General features: G+C 38.9%; 1 protein-coding gene and 1 long non-coding RNA gene across 4 annotated transcripts in view; one reads left to right on the forward strand and one right to left on the reverse strand.

The window, feature by feature from the left end:
- LOC138804905 (uncharacterized) overlaps positions 1 to 21,783 on the forward strand; it is a 40,182-nt gene that overhangs the window by 15,114 nt on the left and 3,285 nt on the right. The window lies entirely within an intron of this gene.
- LOC138804903 (protein GOLM2) overlaps positions 1 to 21,783 on the reverse strand; it is a 44,126-nt gene that overhangs the window by 9,509 nt on the left and 12,834 nt on the right. For 2 of the 3 annotated variants that reach the window (XM_069989428.1, XM_069989426.1), the window contains exons 5-8: positions 19,333 to 19,477; positions 17,244 to 17,324; positions 12,786 to 12,884; positions 7,817 to 7,993 (exon numbers count right to left, since the gene is read on the reverse strand). In XM_069989428.1, the coding sequence (XP_069845529.1) occupies positions 7,817 to 7,993; positions 12,786 to 12,884; positions 17,244 to 17,324; positions 19,333 to 19,477 (502 nt within the window). The remainder of the gene's footprint in view (positions 1 to 7,816; positions 7,994 to 12,785; positions 12,885 to 17,243; positions 17,325 to 19,332; positions 19,478 to 21,783) is intronic. The other variant, XM_069989427.1, reaches the window with a different exon arrangement.

A 21,783-nucleotide genomic window follows, 5' to 3' on the forward strand; every position in this document is an offset into this window, starting at 1 on the left:
AGGTGGCTCAGTGGTAGAGCACTTGCCTTGCATGCATGAGGCCCTGGGTTCGATTCCTCAGCACCACATAAGCAGAAAAAAAAGCCGGAAGTGGTGCTATGGCTCAAGTGGTAGAGCGCTAGCCTTGAGCTGAAAAGCTGAGGGACAGCGCCCAGCCCAGAGTTCAGGCCCCACGACCGGACCCCCCCCCCAAAAAAAAAGAGAGAATAATATTTTAGCTAGATGCCTTTAATCCTTGCAACTAAGGAGGCTGAGATCTGAGGATTGAGCAATGTGCAAAGTCAGCCAGGCAGGAAAGTCCATGAGACTATTACTTCCAATTATCTACCAAAGCCAGAAAGGAGATACACACACGCACGCACGCACGCACACAAAATTTTAAAATAAAATTGAGGAACATACAGTAAGTAAATGGGAAAGTTCATCAAATAAATCCAGACATGGTGGCACATATCTATAATCCCAGCTACTCAACAGACAGAAGCAAGAGGATTCAGAGTTTAAGTAAGTCCAGGCAAAGTTAACTTTGAGACCCTGTCTCAAAAACAAAATAAAAACAAAAGGGCTTGGGGCATGGTTCAAATGGTAGAACAGGGGAAAAAACACAGTAGCAGAGTGCTTGCCTAGCAAGTGAGAGGTCCTGAGTTTGACTTTAGGCAATGTCAAAAAATACATGAGTAAAAAAGGAAAAATGATAATAGAAAGAAAAAAAGGCACAGACTATTTGTTAGAAAAACAAATTGAATAATAACAATATAAAACAACCATTTTGGTGGCTTTTTAATATTGTCTTTTTCTAGCTAAGTACCAGTGGCTTCTGTCTGTAATCCTAGCTACTCCAAAGTCCAAAATTCAAAGCCAGAGCAGGCAGAAGCAGCTCAAGTGAAAAGTAGCTCAAGTGGTAGAGCGCCAGCCTTAAGAAAAAAATCTAAGCAAGAGTATGAGGCCCTGAGTTCATGTCCCAGTACTGGAACATAGAAAAAATAATTTAAAAATACCTCTTCCTAACGATAAAAAATAAATGGTGCTCAATGTAAGTAGGAAAAAGATTTAAAGACATCCCCATTGTCTTTTTCTCAATATGAATGTTTACTTAAAAACAAAACAGCTGGTATAGTTAATCTTAATCTGTATGCAGTGAAAAACTGCTGTTTTAAACAAACACATATATGTTAGGTACCAGTGAGCTTTTCAAAGTGTTCTATATTTCCTCCAATAAAATTCTGCACTTTCTTTTTTTATAATCAAGAATTATGAAATACAGAAAAGGAAAAAAAGCCTAAGAAAATTACTGCAAAATATAGACAAATTACTAATCTTGTTAGGCAAGGAAAATTAATTATAGAAATGGCCTTTCTGTACCTATAATATTCCAACAGGGCAATTTAAGCTTGTATTGCTGTTTTTTTTTTTAACGCCTTGACTCATCTAACTAGCTTGAACTCAGTCATAAAATTTTAATACTATAATTAAGGTAACAGATAATTTTAAAAATCATGAATAAATGGCCACACAACTTCCCCTTTTTAATAGTGAGCTGTGATGCAGGGTGCCAGTGGCTCATGCCTGTAACTGAGGCTACTCAGGAGGATGACATCAACAGATAATAGTTCAAAGCCAGCCCAGGCAGGAGAAGTCCATGAGATTCTTATCCCCAATTAACCACAAAATTCCAGAAATGGAACTGTGGCTCAAATGGCAAGACTGCTAGCCTTGAGCAAAATAACTCAGGGACAGCACCCAGGGCCCATGTCCCAGTACCAGCACACACACACAAAAATCATGTTTGGAAAAAGACCTAACACCAAAATTGAGTTTCCAACATTCTCATAGAGTATAAGAGAAGAAAACCTAGACAAAGTTGCCCATTAGTTGGGGATATACAATAAGCTTCATATTTTACATAGTTAAGTTTGACATTTTAGGTAAAAATGCATTATACTTATCAATGTGATACCTAAATTATATGGTTCCTGAGAAATACATCAATGTAAACTAAGAGTAAGAAGAGAAGGTTTCAAACCATTGACAAATATGGGCTGAGTGTAGCTCAATGGCAGTGTGTGCTTAGTGTGATCCTGGGTTCCTCTAGAGGCACATATATTAGACTAAGAAGAAAAGAAGCATTCAAATCAGTAAAAACAAAGAGTATTAGAGGGTTGGGGAGGTGGCTCAGTGGTAGAGTGCTTGCCTTGAGTGCATGAGGCCCTGGGTTCAATTCCTCAGCACCACATAAGAAGAAAAAGCCAGAAGTGGGGTTGTGGCTCAAGTGACAAAGCACTAATCTTGAGCCACAACCCCACTTCTGGCTGAGGGACAGCGCCCAGGCCCAGAGTTGGCCCCACAACCAGCAAAATAAATAATTAAAAAAAGTAGGAAGAAGAATTAAAGAAAGTAGGAAGAAGAAATTTGGACAAGGAAATTAAGGATAATTGGGGAAGACTTGTAAGGTTGATGACTTTAAAAGACCCTCTAATATTCCATTAACAAGAACATTATTTAAATCAGTAGAGTATATTAAAGTATCAACAATGATCTTCAATCTATCCATTAAACAAGATTCATTGATGTATGTGATAGGTACTATGTGGGGCACTGTAAGAGAAAATAAAGTTACCATGTCGATCACCAATAACTAGCCTAATAATAGGGGAGACAGATACACAGTTAAAATAAATGTGCTTCATCACAGTGACCTAGGAAGCGGTATCAGAACCTGGAGACTATTGCTACAATTAATCCTCCTTCAATAAAGTGAGTTTGAACTTTATGTAGGAGGCAATAAGCAAGTTACAATTTCTCTTCCTCTCACTGAGAAAGGAAACTAATCTGCCTTATATTTGCAGCATTTGCAAAGTCTATTCAAGCAAGTAGGAGTTAGATTATTAATGTAGAAGAAACAGCTAAATTATAGCCAAGGCTGGTATTACATGCCTGTAGCCCAACCACTCGGGAAGTGAACGTAAGAGGATTGAAGTCTAAGTCAGCATAGGCAAAAGTAAGAGAAAAATTAAAAGCAAAAGGAAACCTTGAGTTTAATACTCAATACCTCAACTCCCAAGAAGGAAGGAAAGAAGGAAAGGAAGGAAGGAGGGAGGGAGGGAGGGAGAGAAGAAGGAAGGGCCTCATTTTCAGCCTCCCTTCAAATAAAGGGGGAAAAAGGTACCCACATTAAGAACTTTAAAAATTCTTGTTAAGACATATGGCACATGGTCTCCTGATATGTGGATGTTAAATTCAAAATGCAACGAGCTATGACAAACGGCTTGAGAGAAAAAAAAACTTAAGAGCTGTTTGAAAACAACTTGAAAGTAACTGATGAAAACAAGTTGGCCAAGTGCTGTCCTTGCTTCTGCCTTTCTTCCCTTCCCAAGTCAGAGACAACTGATTCATAACAGGCAGCTAAGAGCTCTATCATATTCCAGTTTTACACTGCAGCCTACTAAATGGAGACTGGATGAACCAATACTGTACAGAGGGGTTACAATTTCATGGGGAACCAAAATTTTTTACCTTATCAGTTTTCTAAACTGTTAGACTAGTATAAGAAGAGGGAATTTGTGACTACAGTGGTCTAGATTGGCTAGGATTCTCATCTTCTTGGTGGAGGAATAATGGCAATGGGTATAAAAAGGTCTTTGCCCAAAATGTGAGCACTGAAGCTAAATGTATTGTATTTGGACAGGAATCCAATATACAAACTTCACCTCAAAAACATTTCACCTTTTTTTTTTTTAAACCATGGTTAGTTCTGTTCTTCAGTAACCACATAAAAGCTATGCCCAGCCAGAAGAATGATAACAGTAACTATCTTTTGGTTTGGATCCCCATATTTCCTTATGTCATGTAAATTCAATTATATTTGTGTGCCAGGTGCTGGTGGCTCATACCTGTAATCCTAGATACTTAGAAGGCTGAGATCTAAGGATCAGAGCTGGAAACCAGCCCAGGTAGAAAGTCCCTATGAGACTCATCTCCAATGAACCACTCAAAACTGGAATTGGAGCTGTGGTTCAAAGCAGTAGAGTACTAACCTTGAGCAAAAGAGCTCAAGGATAGTGCCCAGGCCCTGACTTCAAGCCCCACAACCAAAAAATAAAAATAAAAATTATACATATGCATATCCAACTCATTCTGGTAGCTAGCTAAAAAATGACTTAGTCTATGAGCAACAAGACAGCTTCATTCCAACTATTTAAACATGAGAACATAAGAAGCACCATACCCACTAGCTATGGAAAGTCTTTGAGCAGTATTGAGTTTCAAAAACTAATTAGGAAGGGTATTCCACATTTAAATTCCTTTTCTGAGCCAAAGTAGCCAAGACTTCTACAAGTACATATAGCATGTATGAAGTGATTTTTCACCTACCTTCTTTCCTTATTCCTATACAAGGTATACTACATTCTTATACTCCAGATCACCTAATATATTTTCAGTTTAAACAATTTAGCTAAGTGCCAGTGGCTCAGGCTTGTAATTCTAGCTAATCAGGAAGCTGAGATCTAAGGACTGTGTCAAAGCCAGGGTAGAAAAGTCCATAAGACTCTTTATCTCCAATTAACCAGCCAAAAGCTGAAAATGGAGGTATGGTTCAAGTGGCAGAGGGTCAGCCTGGAGCAAAAAAAGCTGAGTTCAAGCCCTACTAGTACTGGCGTGCGTGCGTGCACACACACCCACACACACACCGCACACACCCACACACACACCCACACCCACACACACCCACACACACACGGCATTTTGAGGGTCTGCTATCAAAAATATCCAAAGAACTTTTGTAACTCAAAAAACAAAACCAAGCAAGTAAATTTTTTTAGTGGGTCAAGGGCTTGAATGGACAAATGGCCAAAACAGGTGCTGCATATCATTAGTCATTAGTGAAATGTAAATAAAAATCATCCAGAAAATAATCCTAGGATGAACAGGACCTTGGTTTGATCCCAAGCACTGCACAAAAACACAGTGAGATGCACTTCACATCCACTAAAATGGCAACAGAAGGGAAGGAGAAGGAAGGAAGGTGAGAAAAGTGTTGGCAAGGATGTGGAGAAGTACGAACTCTTACATTGCTGGTAGGAATGTAAAATGGTGCAGCTGTTGTGGAAGAGTTTGGCAGTGCCTCAAAAGGCTAAACATAGAATTAGCATATGACTCAGCAATTCCACCTCTAGGTACATACCAAAAAGAACTGAAAACAGGTGTAGAGGGAAAACTTGTTAATGAATATTCATAGCAGCACTATCATAATAGCCAAAACACAGAAAAATCTAAGTGTCTATCAACAGTTAAATGAATAAGCAAAATATTTCCACACGTTTGCATATTATCCAACCATAAAATGGATAAAGTATTAACGTATGCTATATCATAGCTGGGCTTGAAAACCATTATAGTAAGAAGCCAGACACTAAAGGCCAAATACTTTATGATTCCATTTATAGGAAATAGAATAGGTGAACCCACTGAGGTAGAAAGGTTTAGTGGTTGCCAGGGGCTGTGGGTAGGAGAGAACAGGGAGTGACTATTTAATGGGTACAGGGTTTTCTTTGTGGTGATAAGAATATCCAGCAACTAAATAGTGAAGATGCTAGAACACATTGTGAAGACCTGGAATGGTATTGAAATGTAACTTCAGTGAACTGCACATCCACAATGAAAATGATTGTATTTGGAAATATTCTGTGATAAAATATGAAGCCTCAGATCAGGAAAGGCAAGAAATTAATCTTAAGAGATTAGCATTTACATACTTTATGTGCCTGCAATCCCAGCTAGTTGGCAGGTGCAAGTAGCAGAATCAATCTGAATACTCATCAAGAGAGTTACAACTAAGTGAAAAATTGCTTAAGAACAATGGTGTGTGTGTGTGAGTGAGAGTAAATGACAAGCATATTAACTCTTAAGTAAAAAACTATGAAAGACAGCCAGATATGGTGACATATGCCTTAGCACTCAAGATTGTGAATTCAAATTCAGCTGGGGTTAGATAATGAGACTATCTCAAAACAAAAGATATCTAAGAAATAGTGTCAATTAATGCAAATTAAGAAATAATACATGCATTGATTTCAATTCTTTATATTCATTAATGCTACATGGAAAGTAATTTGAAGTAAGAGTTTAAAACTCAATGGCTCTTTTAAAAATAAGTTGTACAGCCAGCTAAGGTAACCCTAAGCTAATTGGGAGGCAAAGATCTATAAGACTGAGATTTGAGGCCAGCTGGACAAAAGTTCACAAGTCTCCACAATAACCAGTGGGTGGGAACAGTGGCACTTGCCTATCATCCTAGAAGTACAAATAGGAAAGTCTTGGTCTGTGTTGGTTCAGACAGAAAGCAAGACCTTATCTCAAAAATAATGAATGCAGGGGGACTTAGGGGGGAGGGAAAGAGGGAGAAAAGTGATAGAAGGGGTAACAAGTTAGACCAGAAATGTAATCACTACCTTACTTATGTAACTGTAACCCCTCTGTACATAAAATTTAAAAAAAAAATAACCAATGCAAAAAGGGCTGACTTAAGTAATACAACACCTGCTTAGCTAAGTGTGAAGTCCTGAGTTCAAACCCCAGTACCACAATAAATAATTTTTACTACATTTAAAATAGTACATTTTGCATATAAAATAATAATAATACATATTGCAAATAAAACTTTTTCATATAATATTTTGATAGATACACAAATATCCTTTAAAATATCAAGGAAGGAGAATTAGTACACATATCTAAACTATTGTATATTCACATAACTGTAGAAATGTGAATAACTGTTCAAAATATCTTGAATAGATTCAGATACTAACTCTGTCCAGTTCTCAACCTATAAGCAACCTTTGTACAAGTTATTTGTACACAGAAGTCATCATAAAAACCAGAGACAAACTAATCTGTTTGGAGGTTGGGTGAAGCCATGCAAAGAAGAAAAGCAAAGCAGTTTATGGGAGGTAACCTAAGAGATATTCTCCTGACCCAAATTCTCTCTTTTTTTAAACCAGTCCTGGGGCTTGAACTCTAGCCCTGGGAGCTGTTCCTGAGCTCCTCTGGCTCAAGGTTAGCATTCTACCACTTGAGCCACAGCACAACTTCCAGCTTTTTCTGAGTAATTTAGTGGAGATAAGACTTTCCTGCCTGGACTGGCTTTGAATCACAATCCTCAGATCTCAGCATCCTAAGTAGCTAGGATTACAAGTATGAGCCACCGGCACCTGGCTCCTGACCCAAATTCTATTAATGGAATTTCTCTTAGACTTTCTGAGACTCTACCAACTAAAGAGCTAATGAAGATAAACAGGAATTGTCTATTTATCAAGGTCAATAGCTCTGAAATAACACAGTACCAATCTGTTTAATCATTCTGCTTCTTTCTTTACAACTTAAACAAGCAACTATAACTGGAAGGAAACAGCACCTGCCTCACAGGTGGCTGTCTTCTCCTGTGTGTGCTTCCTCTAGAGAAATTCCCCATTTTTCATTCCCTTTGAATCAAAGTTTTCATTCATTGGCCTAACATACTATATATTTTCTCATTTCTCCAAGGAAGTTTTAAGTTCATAAGAACTAAATGCATTTTTAAAATATCAACTCACCTCAAATTTATTAACACTGGGGAAGATAAGATTTTTACAATTTTCTTTAAAAATGTTTCTATTTAAAACACGTTTTTCTTCTCAATTTTAACACAGTACTTTCTCTTTCCATGCATATAACTTCATTACACAGTCATTAGAGTGTTACAAGTTTGAGTGTTTACTTCGGCCTTGTAAACTAACATTTAATATGTTTAGCTTGATATTCATCAACTGATTCTTACTTTGCTTCAGTTTGTGGAAATCACTGACTCTGCCCTTAGTTGCCTGCTTTAGTACATCTGGTTGAATTCTGGGTCCACTCTCCATGTTTGAGCCTGGAAGTAAACGTTGAAGAGGATTGGAATTGGAAGGGCTCTGTTTTGAAGTACCAGGGTTTCCATTGTGGTTTACATGTGAATCTATGGCAAAAGAATATCAAATTAGAAGTCAAATTCCTGTATAGAAGAAACAGGCTTCACAAAAACTGCTTTAGAAAAACTAAGAATAAGAAATACTGTTGTCTGGGATTGGGTAGTCATGTAATTTTTCTTTTTAATGCTTTACTCCAATTTCTTTTATCAAATCTTATAGCAAGGTGGCTTAAGCCATAGGGAGCTTATTCATCATTGCCAGGTGAGTATCTTCATTACTGACTTTTATCTATCCACCAAACAGATGCACAACAGAAATGCAAAGATCACTTCAATGATACCTGTTTTCTTTCCCTCCCTCCAAACTCCATACAACTGTGTTGTAAGACATTTCTAAAACCCAGTCTTTTGAAATTTTTAACATCTACTTTTTCATCTATGCATTCAGTAATTCACAACTGTCTTCCTTTTTTTTCTTTTTGTCAGTTGTGGGGCTTGAACTCTGGGCCTGGGTGCTGTCCCTCACCTCTTCAGCTCAAAGCTAGCACTCTACCACTTGAGCCACAGAGCCACTTCCATTTTTGTGAGTGGTTTATTGGAGATAAGAGTCTCATGGACTTTCCTTCCCGGGCTGAGCCTGGATCTTCAGATCTCAGCCTCCTGAGTAGCTAGGATTATAGGCATGAGCCATCAGCGCCCAGCAAATGTTTGATTCTTTCTTAACAGTATCTCTGTGATAGAACCTTTTTTTCCCAAACTCCTCCACCCCTTTTCCTCATCAAAGTCTTTATTTAAATCTTTTAAAGGTTTTTTTTGTTTGTTTGTTTGGGTTTTTTTCTGGTGCTAGGAATCAAACCCTGAGCCACACAAACTAGGAAGGCACTCTACAACTGAGCCATACACCCAGCCCACGATCTTTATTCCTATTAATCTTGGAATTAGAAACCTCTATGCTACTAAGTTCTACAGCTTTCCTTTTCATCATCTCCCTATATCAGCTTATTTAAATCATACCAACTCCTATTTTGGAACAATTGTGTAAAGTCAAATAGGTGTTCAATACAAAGCAAACATGCTCATAAGTGCAGAGTGATTGTTTAATACATGGTAAGGCTTCTGTAATATACCTGTGAACACACTTTGAAAAAGGTAAATCTATACAGCCTAGCAGAGATGAAAGGCAATATAGTTGTTTGGGGGTTTTTTTGTTGGTGTTGGTGGTAGTCTGGGCCTGAGCACTATACCTGAGCTTTTGTGCTCAAGTTTAGCACTCTACCACTTTGAGTCTCAGCACCACTTTTGGTTTTCTGTTGGCTAATTGGAGATTGTCTCAGAAGCTTTACTGCCCAAGCTGGCTCTGAATTGCAATCCTCAGATTTCAGCCTTCTGAGGAGCCAGGATTACAGGCATACACCACTGGCACTCGGCTAAGGCAATAGTTTTTGTTGTTGTTTGTTGTTGAGAATTTGTTAGAATATTGTCATTACAGAGGTGATATACATAGCGGTTACATTTACATCTGTTAGGTAATGAGTACATTTCCTTCCACACAGTGTCATCTGTTCCCTCATTCTCACCCATTCCTTCTCTCCCCTCTCCTCCCAGGAGTTGTACAGTTCATTTTCATCAATGTCCAGTACACTCCACTGCTGCACTTTTTCATACTTTTTCCTCAGATTCTTTGCCCTTCTTCCCCCCTCCCCCCAGATATGCACGTGAACATACTGTACATAAAGTAAAGAATACAGAATCATCAGAAAAACATTGTAAAGTCTTTTACTTCCCTATCTTTGGAGTTCATTTCAGTGTGTATATTATTTTATATAAATATGAAGAGGCACTTAGGCATTTCACCTTTGTGATTCTCTCCTAAGACTATCTTCTTTTGGTCTCACTGTATGTGAATATCTAGAATCCTGTGTAATTTGTCACATCCCAGTGCATTTTAGATCTAACTTGCACATATCAAAGAGAATATGCACCATTTGTCTCTCTGATCTTGGTTCACTTAACATGATTTGTTCTAGTTCCATTAATTTTCTTGCAAATGACATATTATTCTTTCTAATGGCTGCATAAAATTCCATTGTATACAGGTACTACATTTTTTTGATTCAGTCATCTATTGTGGGGCATCTGGGTTGTTTCTTTATCTTTGCTATTGTGAATAGTGAGGCAATAAACATGGATAAGCAGGTGTCCTTATCATAGCCTGGTTCATGATGATCAGAGTAGATGCCTAGGAGTGGTATGGCTGGGTCATAGGGAAGGTCTACACTTAGTTTTTTGAGGAACCGCCAGACTGCTTTCCAAAGTGGCTATACTAGAGTACATTCCTACCAGCAGTGCAGTAGGATTCCTTTTTCCCCATATCCCTGCCAGCATTTATTGTTGTTCAAATTCAAAATGTTGGTCAAACTAACTGGGGTGAAATGGAATCTGAGTTGTTTTGATTTGCATTTCTTTTATGGCCAGGGATGATGAGCATTTCCTCATGTGTTTCTTTGCCATTCTTACCTCTTCTTCTGAGAAATGTCTTCTTAGCTCCCATTTAGTAAATTGGTATAAAGTTAATTTCTTGAGCTCCTGTATATATTGGATATTATGCCTTTGTCTGATGTATTGCTGGAAAAGATTGTTTTCCCAATTGGTTGGCTGTCTTTCTAGTTTTAGTAACTACGTCCTGAGCTGTGCAAGACTTTTTATTTTAATGTAGTGCCACTTGTCCAGTCTTTCTCCTATCTGTTATGCCCCTGGGACTCTATTCAAGAAGTTCCTGCTTCTACCTGTAAGTTCTAAAGCTTCTCCTGCTCTCTCTGGCAGTAGTTTCAGAATTTGGGGTATGATGTTGAGGTTTTGATCCACTTTGATTTGATATTAGTGCATTGGTGACAAGCAGGCGTTTACTTTTTAATTCTCTGCATATGGCTACCCAGTTTTCCCAACACCAATTGTTGAAGAGGCTATACAGTTTTCCACTGTATGTCTTCAGCTCCTTTGTCAAATATCATATGCCTGTAGGCAATATAGTTGTAGATAGTAAAATAAATACTTCTTCCACTGTATGTCTTTAGCTCCTTTGTTAAATATCATATGCCTGTAGGCAATATAGTTGTAGATAGTAAAATAAATACTTCTTGTACTACAAAGAAAAGGCTAATACCACTAAACAAAGGGCAGATTTAAAAAAACATTAGTATAAATTAATTGTACAAAGGGGTTCATTGTGATATTTCCATACATGTATGTAGTGTTTTGATAAAATTCACTACTTGTTACATTTTCTTAGCCCTCTTTCTGCCTTTCCAACTTTTAATCAGTATTATGCTATTTTCCCAAGTGTATGGGTGTGTGTATATGTGGGTGTACTTCAATCATACTCAAATTCTATCATACTCTCCTCCTTCCCCTTCCCTTTCCCGATATGTTCTCCCACCAAAATAGTTCCCTTCTTCTTTTTCCTCCTCTTCCTCCTTTTCTTCTCCTCCTCCATGCATTCTCTTCTAATTCTAATTGTTGTCTTTGATGTTCAGATACTTTATAAGTTCATACAATCCCATTCTTCAATTTTTTCCTGGACAACTGGAATTCTATTCAGAAAGTTGTTGCCTGTGCTTATATTAATTGTTTTCCCTGTGTTTTCCTGTAGTACTTTCAAAATTTCAAGTCTTTTATATATATCTTTGATCCATTTTGACCTGTTTTTATATAGGGTGAGGCAGAAGGCTAGTTTCAGTCTTTACATGTATATATCTAGTTTTTCTGACACTGTTTGTTGAAGAGGCTGTCTTTTCTCCAATGTATGATTTTGGCCTCTTTGCCAAAACTGAGATGACTACAGATGTGTTTGTGTGTTTATTTCTGTCTATTCCAATATTTAACTTGCCTGTACCAAGTAGCCTTGCTGTTTTAGTTACGTTTTTGTTTACTTTGTAGTATAATTTGAACATTGGAATATTTTGATGCCTCTAACACTGCTCACAGTACAATTTTATTTTACTTTATTTTTGTCAGTTATGGGGCTTGAACTCAGGGCTTGGGCACTGTCCCTGAGCTTTTTGATGAAGATTAGCACCCTAGCTTTTCAGCCACAACTCCACTTCCAGTTTTCTGGTGGTTAATTAGAGGTAAAAGTATCCTGGACTTTCCTGCCTGGGCTAGCTTTGAACTGCAATCTTTAAACTTCAGCTTAGGCAGCTAGGCTTATAGGTGTACTTGGCTCCAGCTTGCAATTTCTTTTTTTTTTTTTTTTGGCCAGTTCTGGGGCTTGCACTCAGGGCCTGGGCATGGTCCCTGAACTTCTGTTGCTCAAGGCTAGCACTCTATTACTCGATCCACTTCTGGCTTTTTCTGTTTATGTGTTTCTAAGGAATCAAACCCAGGGCTTCATTCATGCTAGGCAAGCATTCTACCACTAAAGCCACATCCCCAGCCCAAGAGTGCAATTTTAGATAATAATTTTTTCCTGGCTTTTATCAGTCACTTAAACAAATACAATATTAATTTGAAGAATGGATGCTAATTCACTATGCTACTAAATGACATGTTTTATTCCCTACATAAGAATACAGGGGCTGGGAAGGTAGCTCAGTGGTAGAGTGCTTGACTTGCATGCATGAGGCCCTGGGTTCAATTCCTCAGCACCACATAAGCAGAAAAAGCCGGAAGTGGGGCTGACACTCAAGTGGTAGAGCATTAGCCTTGAGCTGAAGAGCTGAGGGACAGCGCCCAGGCCCAGAGTTCAGGCCCCACGACTGACTAAAAAAAAAAAAAAAAAAAAAAAGAATACATAAGCAATAACTTGGCTTACAAATGGAATGCTAAGAATAAGACTTCATACCTGGAGCCATATTTGGGGAAAGAGGTTGTCCAGTTGGAAGCTGAGAGATTGCTTGGTGGCTTCCATGTGGAGAAACTAAAACAGGGGGCTTCTTTAAAGCTATAAGAAGAAGATATATCTGCATTATTCCCATTGATAATACAATTTCTAAAACCCAAATATCATAAATCTTTTTATAATATACTAATTCTCTGATACTTGTTCTAATTTTAGAATCCTTACAGTTGGTATATAAACTAATAATTACTCTGTGTGTGTGTGTGTGTGTGTGTGTGTGTTGCTACTGGGGCTTCAATTCAGGATTTCTCACACTGGCTGGTGGTCTACACTTGAGCCACATCTCCATTTCTATAGCTGGTTAACTGAGGTAAGAACTTTTCTGTCCAGACTGACTTCAAACCACAATCCTTAGATCTCAGCTTCCTGAGTACCTCAGATTAGAAGTACTCACTTATAACTGCTAATTGGTGCACTGTAGCATATAGATTTTAGTAATAAATAAATCTGGCCAGAATATAAACTCTATGACTATAAACTCTATCTTGTTGACTATGTACACTCAACAACTAGAACAGTGCCTGGCAGGTAGCAGGAACTCAATGAAGACCTTATAAATGAATAAATGAGTCCCTTCACACAGTGATTTTCAACAGTAAAACCTTTCATATAGATAGTATGATATAGGCTTGGCATGGTGACACATTTCTGTAATCTAGTTACTCAGGCGGTAAAAGAATCCTGTCTAAGGACACCCTAGGCAAAAATATGAAACTATCTGAAAAAGAAAAAAAAGTAAAAAGGACAGGGGCATGGCTCCAGTGATACAATACTTGCTCAAGCAACTTCAAGGCCCTAAATTCAATTACTAGTGCTGCTAAAAAAAAAAAGGGGGGGAGGTAAATTTTTGTGATATAATAGTATGATATATTGTGATATATATGCATATATACAACATATATGTACATATAAAGTTGATATAATAGTATCATGATAGTTTAAATGTTTGCCAGAACAAAATTCAGTAAGACACCCCTCCCCCCAAAAACCCCCAAACTTCTAAGTATATCAATTCATATAACATGCAAAACTGAATGGCCTACAAAGAAGCAAGAAATATGATCCATATCAGGAAAAAATGGATTCTAGGGAAACCCATATTACTAGGCAAGGGTTTATAAACAACTGATGCTGAGCCAGGCACAGTGGCTCAAGACTGAAATCATACCTACAGAGATCACTGTTTTGAGACCAGCAATATTAAAAGAAGAAAAAATGTGAGACTCCATCTCAGCCATTGACTGGAAACAGGACTCATAACTATAACCCAGCTACAGGGGAAATACTATGGCTGGACACAGTGGTACATGTCTCTTGTCCCCAGCAACATGGAGAAGCACAAGTACAGGGATCACAGCTCACACCAGGCTAGGCATAATTCAAGACCCTATTTTAAAAAATAATCAGTGCAAAATTGAAAATATGGCTCTAAAATACCTGCCTCACAAGCACAAAGACCTGAGTTCAATATTCTAGTATTGCCAAAAAAACTAAAGAACAAAAAGACCTGGTGTGGTGTGTGTGTATATGCGTGCACAAGTGTGGTATGTGTGTGCATGTTTTCAAGGATTTAAAGGAAAAGGCAGGAACATCTAATGAAGAAATGGAAACTAAAACAGAACCAACTGAAAATCCCAGAACTGAGTATGTTGAAGCAATACACTGATAGGCCTTACCAACCAAATAAACATTGCAAACAGTGCTTACAGACATTAACAAACTGAAAGACAAAATATTAAAGAAAACCACATAAGCAGGGATAGGAGGATCTCAGTTCAAAGTCAGTCTGGGTAAAGGTTAACAAGACATCTCAAAAACAAGCCAGGCATGGTAGAAGGAACAGTAATCCCAGCTACTCAGGAGACCAGGGTAGAACTTCTAACAAAGGCCAGCCTAAAATAAAGCTTGGCACCCTGCTGGAAAAACAAAGTAAACCTGGCTATGGACTGGAACTCTCAAACTCTGAGCCAAAATAAGTCTTTTCTCGTTATAAAAATTACCTAAAGTGTTTTGCTGTAGTAATAGAAAGATGACTAACATATCCTTTAATGGTTTTCCTCAAAGTAAATCATTAGGGGCAAATCTGTGTGTGGGTGTACGCATATGCTGGTAATGGAGGTTGAACTTGGGGCTTTGCACTTAGAAGGTAGGAACTCTTCAGTCTCCTATCTCTTTCTGCTTTAGTTTTTTTTTTGTTATGTTTTGTTTTACAGTTCTAGGACTTCAAACTCAGGGCCTGGGTGCTGTCCCTGAGCTTTTTCACTGTGGTAAAGTCTAGCACTTTACCACAGCACCACTTCTGGTTGTTTGGTGTTCAAACTGGAGATAAGACTCTCACAGACTTTCTTGCCAGGGCTGGGTTTGAACCCCAATCCTTTGATCTGAGCATCCTGAGTAGCTAGGATTACAGGTGTGAGCAACTTGTACCCAGGTTCAGTTATTTAATAGGTTCTGGTGGACTGTGACCCTCCTATTTATGCTTTTATGTAGCTGAGATGATAAGACACATACCACAATGCCAAGCTATTAGATGAGATGGGATGTTGCTCAACTTTGTGTATAGGCTAGCCTCAAATTTCAACCCTCCCAATCTCAACTTCTCAAGTAATATGGATTATGGTTATAAGCCACACAACACTTATCCTTAAAGGCAATTTTTAATATGAGACTCATTAAACCATAAAACTAGAAGAGTTTCCAAGGATGAATTAAGATTTTCACCAGGTAGTGGTGGCTCACACCTATAATCATAGCTACTCAGGAAGTTGAGATCTGAGGGTCATGGTTTCAAAGCCAGCCTAGGCAGGGAAGTCCATGAGACTCTTATCTTCTTATCTCCAATTAACCCCCAGAAAACCAGAAGTGAGACATGGCTCAAAGTGGTAGAATGCTAGCCTTGAGCAAAAAGCTCAGAGACAATGCTCAAGCCCTGAGTTCAAGCCCCATGACCAACAAAAGAAAAAAAAAACACATTAAAAAATATAACCTAACTGAAAAAAGTGACAAAAAAGGCTTACTGACATTGCACAGAAGGCAATCAAGTTGCCAATAAACAAGAAGTTTTATGTCACTAACACCAAGGGAAGTTTTAGTTAAAATGTTTTAGTTCATAATGATAAATATCTAAATAGCAAGACCTTTTCACAAAACAAAAACAAAACCCACAGCTTATTGGGCTCCAGTTCTCATTCATCTCCAATTCATTTGGTCTCAGATAGGGCCTAATCTGCATCTCTGACAAGATCATAAGTAATGCTGGTACCATGGTCTAGAAAGAATATCTTAAAATCCCACAAGAATATAGACATGAGAGAATTGGAGAAGATAACCAAACTATACAAATAAAATGACTAATACTTCATATCTAAATTTTAGACACCAATTTCAGACATATCCACTTAGCTATAATCACATGGCAACTCTTTTAACCAAGAAGGAATAAAAACAACCAAGAGGCAAAAACATGCTGCTAGTTCTGATTTTTTTTTTATCATGATAAAGTTGGCTGGGAAAGTTATCTATAGCAGCTAAGAAACATAGATATGACCTCACCCTCACCACCACGCCCCCCCCCCGCAAAAAAAAAAAAAGACACAAAAGAAATGAATGGGACTAGGATAATATCAAGTGAAACTATGACTTTAAGTAACATGAATAAGAATCCAACACATTGGCTGGGTGCCAGTGGCTCACGCCTGTAATCCTAGCTACTCAGGAGGCTGAGATCTGAGGATCATGGTCCGAAGCCAGCCTGGGCAAGAAAATCTGTGAAATTCTTATCTCTAATAAACCACCAGAAAACTGGAAGTGGTGCTGTGGCTCAAGTGGTAGAGCATTTAAGTTGAGCTGAAGAGCTGAGGGACAACGCCCAGGCCCAGAGTTTAAGCCCCATGACTGACAAAAAGAAAAAAGAAAATTCAACACATTAATGAAGAAAGATATAATGGAATAAAATTGACTGTAAAAGAAAACTGAAAAAACTGTTCAAAGTGTGGGGCAATTCACTACAGACAAGCCAAGTCTTAAAACTTAAATAACTCCCATACGAAATAACTATGCCACATTAAAGCACACCAACAGCACAATTTTAGAATGGTGGGTATGAAAAAAAAATCCAATTAGTGAGTAACTAATGAGGAATTTCAATCATCCAGGTATCTGTGGCTTTTTACATTTTACCCAAAAAAATAATGGACCAGGGGATGGTAGAACATGGAAAGCTTGGGGAGAAGGATATCAAGTTCAAGCCTGGCCTACGCAGCAAAGTCAAGGTGACCAATGGGTAAATAGGCCCTAGTTCAAATTTTTTAAAAGGAGGAAAAAGAAAAAACAGAACAAGAGAAAATGGTGCCACATGAAAAATAATCACTGCAGTTAAATTCTCTAATAACTTTTACTTACCAGCAGGCGGTTCATCGACTTTTGCTACATCATTCTCTTCTATTCCAGGCATCCCTGCATCACCAATTCGTTTGATTTGTTCTGCTCAAGTAACAAAAAGATGTAATTCTGTACATTATTCTTACAGAAACTGAAAATGAACCAGGCATGCCTGTAATCCTAAACTACTCAGGAGGCTGAAAATCATGGTTTGACGCCACCCCAAGCAGAAAAGTCTGTGAGACTTTTTATCTCCACTTAACTAGCAAAAAGTCAGAATGAAAGCTTTGGCTCAAGTGGCAGAACACTGCCTTAAAGGAAATAACTAAGTAGGAACACCTAGGCCTTGAATTTAAGCTGCAGTGGTTCACATCTATAATCCTAGCTACTCAGGAGTCTAAGATCTGAGGATCACGGTTCAAAGCCAGCCCAAGATCTGAGGATAACGGTTCAAAGCCAGCCCGGGCTTTGAAAATCCATGAGACTCTTTTTTTTTTTGGGGGGGGGGGGGGGGAATCTGATTGTGGGGCCTGAACTCTGGGCCTGGGCACTGTCCCTCAGCTCTTTAGCTCAAGGTTAGCGCTCTACCACTTGAGCCACAGCGCCACTTCCGGCTTTATTCTTTTTGCTTATGTGGTGCTGAGGAATCGAACCCAGGGCCTCATGCATGCAAGGCAAACGCTCTACCACTGAGCCACCTTCCCAGCCCCTCCATGAGACTCTTATCTCCAATAAACCACTAGAAAACCAGAAGTGGTGCTATAGCTCAAGCGGTAGAGTGCTCACTTTGAGCTGAAGAACGCAGGGATAATGCCCAAGCCCAGAGTTCAAGCCCCATGACAGACAAAAAAAATGAAAGTTGTTGAATGAAAGTTAATCAGTTTCTAGAGCAATACATTATATAGACTAAAAATTTTTACATCTTGAGGGGGTGGGGAGAGAATGGGAAAGGATGGGAAGGGTAAACAAAGGAGGAAGCTACAATGCTTGATAAGAAATGTACTCATTATCTTGCCCACGTAATTGTAACCCCTCTGTACAGTATTTTCAAAATTAAAAAAAAATTTTACATCTTGTTGTAAATATAACTATAACTAAGAAATAACTTAGTTTTTTCTTTTCTGCCAAAGATCGAATTTTTATTTTTATTTTTTTTTTGTCGGTCTTGGGGCCTGAACTCTGGGCCTACGGGCTGTCCCTGAGCTCTTCAGCTCAAGGCTAGCTCTCTACCACTTGAGCCACTGCGCCACTTCCAGCTTTTTCTGTTTATGTGGTGCTGAGGAATCAAACCCAGGGCCTCATGCATGCAAGGCAAGCACTCTACCACTAAGCCACCTTCCCAGCCCCAAAGGATCCAAATTTTAAACAAATCAATTAATTTTTTCTTTGCCTGCCTTCTGCCTTCCTTCCTTCTTTCCTTCCTTCCTTTTCTTCTTTTTGTTTTCTTACTTCTTTTTCTTTTCTTATTTTTCAGACTTATAACTTTTTTTTTTAAGTTTTATACATTACAGGAACAAACACACAAGCAAAGAACAAAATCATGCTCACACATAAGTTGAGCATGTCCTAGATCCTGCATGTACAGAGACTGATCCATTTTAGGAAACTGAGATCATATGGTATGTGTTATGCTTTACCACATCAACTAATTTCCACATCAACTAATTATCTTTATGATTGAAAATGCTCACTTCAAAATGAACAATGAAAATGAAAATGAAAAATGAAAGGGCTGGTGATGTGGATCAGTAGTAGAGTAACTTGCCGTGCATGTGCATGTACAAAGCCTTGGGTTCCCTAGCACCCAAGAATTGACAAAAAAGAAGGGGATGTTGGGTACCAGTGGAAGTAATCCTAGCTAATCAGGAAGCTGAAACCTGGAATATCATGGTTCAAAACCAGCCCAAGAAGAAAAGTCTGCAAGACTTGATGTCAAATTAACCAGCAAAATGCCAGGTATGGCTGAAGTGGTAGAGTGCCAGCTGAGCAAAACAGTGAGCAGGTAGCACTCACTTGAAGCTTTGAGTTCAAATCCTAGTACTAGTACAATGAAAGGGGGGAGAGGTCAATATCCTATTAACATGAAGCAAAATAGTAACAGTAATAATACCTTTGCCATGTGGAATATGATTGCTTGAGGGTTCTTCATTCTTATCTGCAGCATTCTCAACTTCTTTTGGAATATTGTTAGGTACGACATGATCATTTATATCCAAATCTTTTCCATCATTTGCTTGAACTTTTTGGGCCTCTTGCTGTTAGATAAAAGAGTTGTTAACAGTAAATATTTTCAGTTCAAAAATTTTAAACATTGATACAGTTATTAATGTTCCAAAACAATTAAACTTCTAACATGGGTCCAAATTTTGAACTTTATTTTTTTGGTTGTAAGGCCTGAACTCTGGGCCTGGGCACTGTTGCTCAGTTCTTCATCTCAAAGCTAGCGCTATACCACTTGAGCCACAGCACCACTCTGGCTTTTTCTACTTATGTGGTGCTGAGGAACCAAACCCAGGGCCTCATGAACGTAAGACAAGCACTCTACCACTGAGCCACCTTCCCTGCCTTCCAAATTTTGAACTCTTAAAGAGATATGGGACATACTATTATTTTCTGTTCAATTTTTGGTGGTTGGGTTTTTTTAGGTCCAAGATGAGGATTTTAACTCTGTTACTGATGCTTACTCATTGGTTAGTGCTCTACCAACTGAGCCACACCTCCAACCCCTTTCTTTTCAGTTTTAATAGCTGATACTAAATAAAGGAACTAAACTTTTAAAAGTCTCTAATTATGATAAATGCCTAAAATGTTAAGCAGAAGGACATCTTTGGCACATTAAGGAGGTGATTCTGGAAGATTTAGCCTGCTGAACAGTGTGGGTTGTTATGGTTACACACACTGTCCTGGGTCTTATGGGAAGAGTGATTCTCTGTAGACATACACTAGCATAAATCAGGATGGCAGAACAGGAAGAGACTGGCACATGGGTGGCTTTTCAAGTGTGACAGATGGCTACTTTCAGGCTTGTCCACAAGAAGGCAACAAGTGCAAAAAACATACAAACTCCTTCCCTAGAGTACTGGCCATCCAAGCATAGCAATAAAAGCAGGAAAACATCCAAGTCAATGATCCCTACAACCTGTTCCTGACTACAATGTCTTCTTAGAAATTACTGTAAGTGGCCGGGCGCTGGTGGCTCACGCCTGTAATCCTAGCTACTCAGGAGGCTGAGATCTGAGGATCGTGGTTCAAAGCCAGCCCAGGCAGGAGAGACCGTGAGACTCCTATCTCCAATAAAAACCACCAGAAAACCGGAAGTGGCGCTGTAGCTCAAGTGGTAGAGCACTTGCCTTGAGCTGAAGAGCTGAGGGACAGCGCCCAGGCCCAGAGTTCAAGCCCCACAACCGACAAAAAAAAAAAAAAAGAAAAAGAAATTACTGTTAGTGGGCTGGGAAGGTGGCTCAGTGGTACAGCGCTTGCCTTGCATGCTTGAGGCCCTGGGTTTGATTCCTCAGCACCCATAAGCAAAAAAAAAAAAAGAGCCGGAAGTGGCGCTGTGGTTCAAGTGGTAGAGCGCTAGCCTTGAGCTGAAAGAGCCGAGGGACAGTGCCCAGGCCCAGAGTTCAGGCCCCACAATCGGATTCCCCCCTCCCCAAAAAAAAGAAAAATTACTGTAAGTCTTTGGTACATGCTTAGGCCCAAATCAATTGTATTGGTGGACTATTTACTAGTTGCTTCACAAGGAAATTTAGAAAGATAAGAGAATGATGGAAACATGTTTTGGATGCCATACATGTAGGCTCCTCTAGAGACTTCATGCATAAATAAATGCTTTGTATATGCTAAAGCATTATGCAATGTAATTATTAGTAATGCTATAAAAGTAATAATAAAAATCTACATGAAATAAGCAGGGTGCCCGGGGCTCTCATCTATAATCCTAGATATTTAGGAGGCTAAGATCTGTGGAGGTTGGTTCGATACCAGCCCAGATAGAACTGTCTGAGATCTTCATTAACCAGAGAGTAAGTATGGCTCAAGTAGCAGAGCACTAGCCTTGAGCAAAAAATCCAGGGAAAGCCAGGTGCTGAAAGCTCATGCATGTAACTCTAGCTACTCAGGAAGCTGAGATTTGAAGAATGTTGTTCAAATCCAGCCGTGCGGGGAAAGTCCAAGAGACTCTTATCTCCAATTAAGCACTAAAAAAGCAGGAAATGGAACTATGGCTCAAGTTATAAGAGTACTTGCCTTGAGCAAAAAAGCTCAGGGACAGCACCAAGGCCCTAAATTCAAGCCCCAGTACCAGCAACAAAATCAAAATTTGAAAATTTTTTAAAATAATTCTTTATGTCTGGGCACTGGTGGCTCATGCCTATAATCCTAGCTACTCAGAAGGCTGAGATATGAGAATCATGGTTCAAAGCCAGCCCAAGCAGGAAAAGTCCATGAGACTCTTATCTCCAATAAACCACTCAGAAAATCAGAAGTGGTACTGTGGCTCAAGTGGTACAGCACTAGCCTTGAGCTGAAGAGCTGCGGGACAGCGCCCAGGCCCAGAGTT

The sequence above is a fragment of the Dipodomys merriami genome, unplaced genomic scaffold, assembly GCF_024711535.1.
Source record: "Dipodomys merriami isolate MVZ:Mamm:240054 unplaced genomic scaffold, mDipMer1.0.p SCAF_379, whole genome shotgun sequence".
Taxonomy (NCBI): domain Eukaryota; kingdom Metazoa; phylum Chordata; class Mammalia; order Rodentia; family Heteromyidae; genus Dipodomys; species Dipodomys merriami.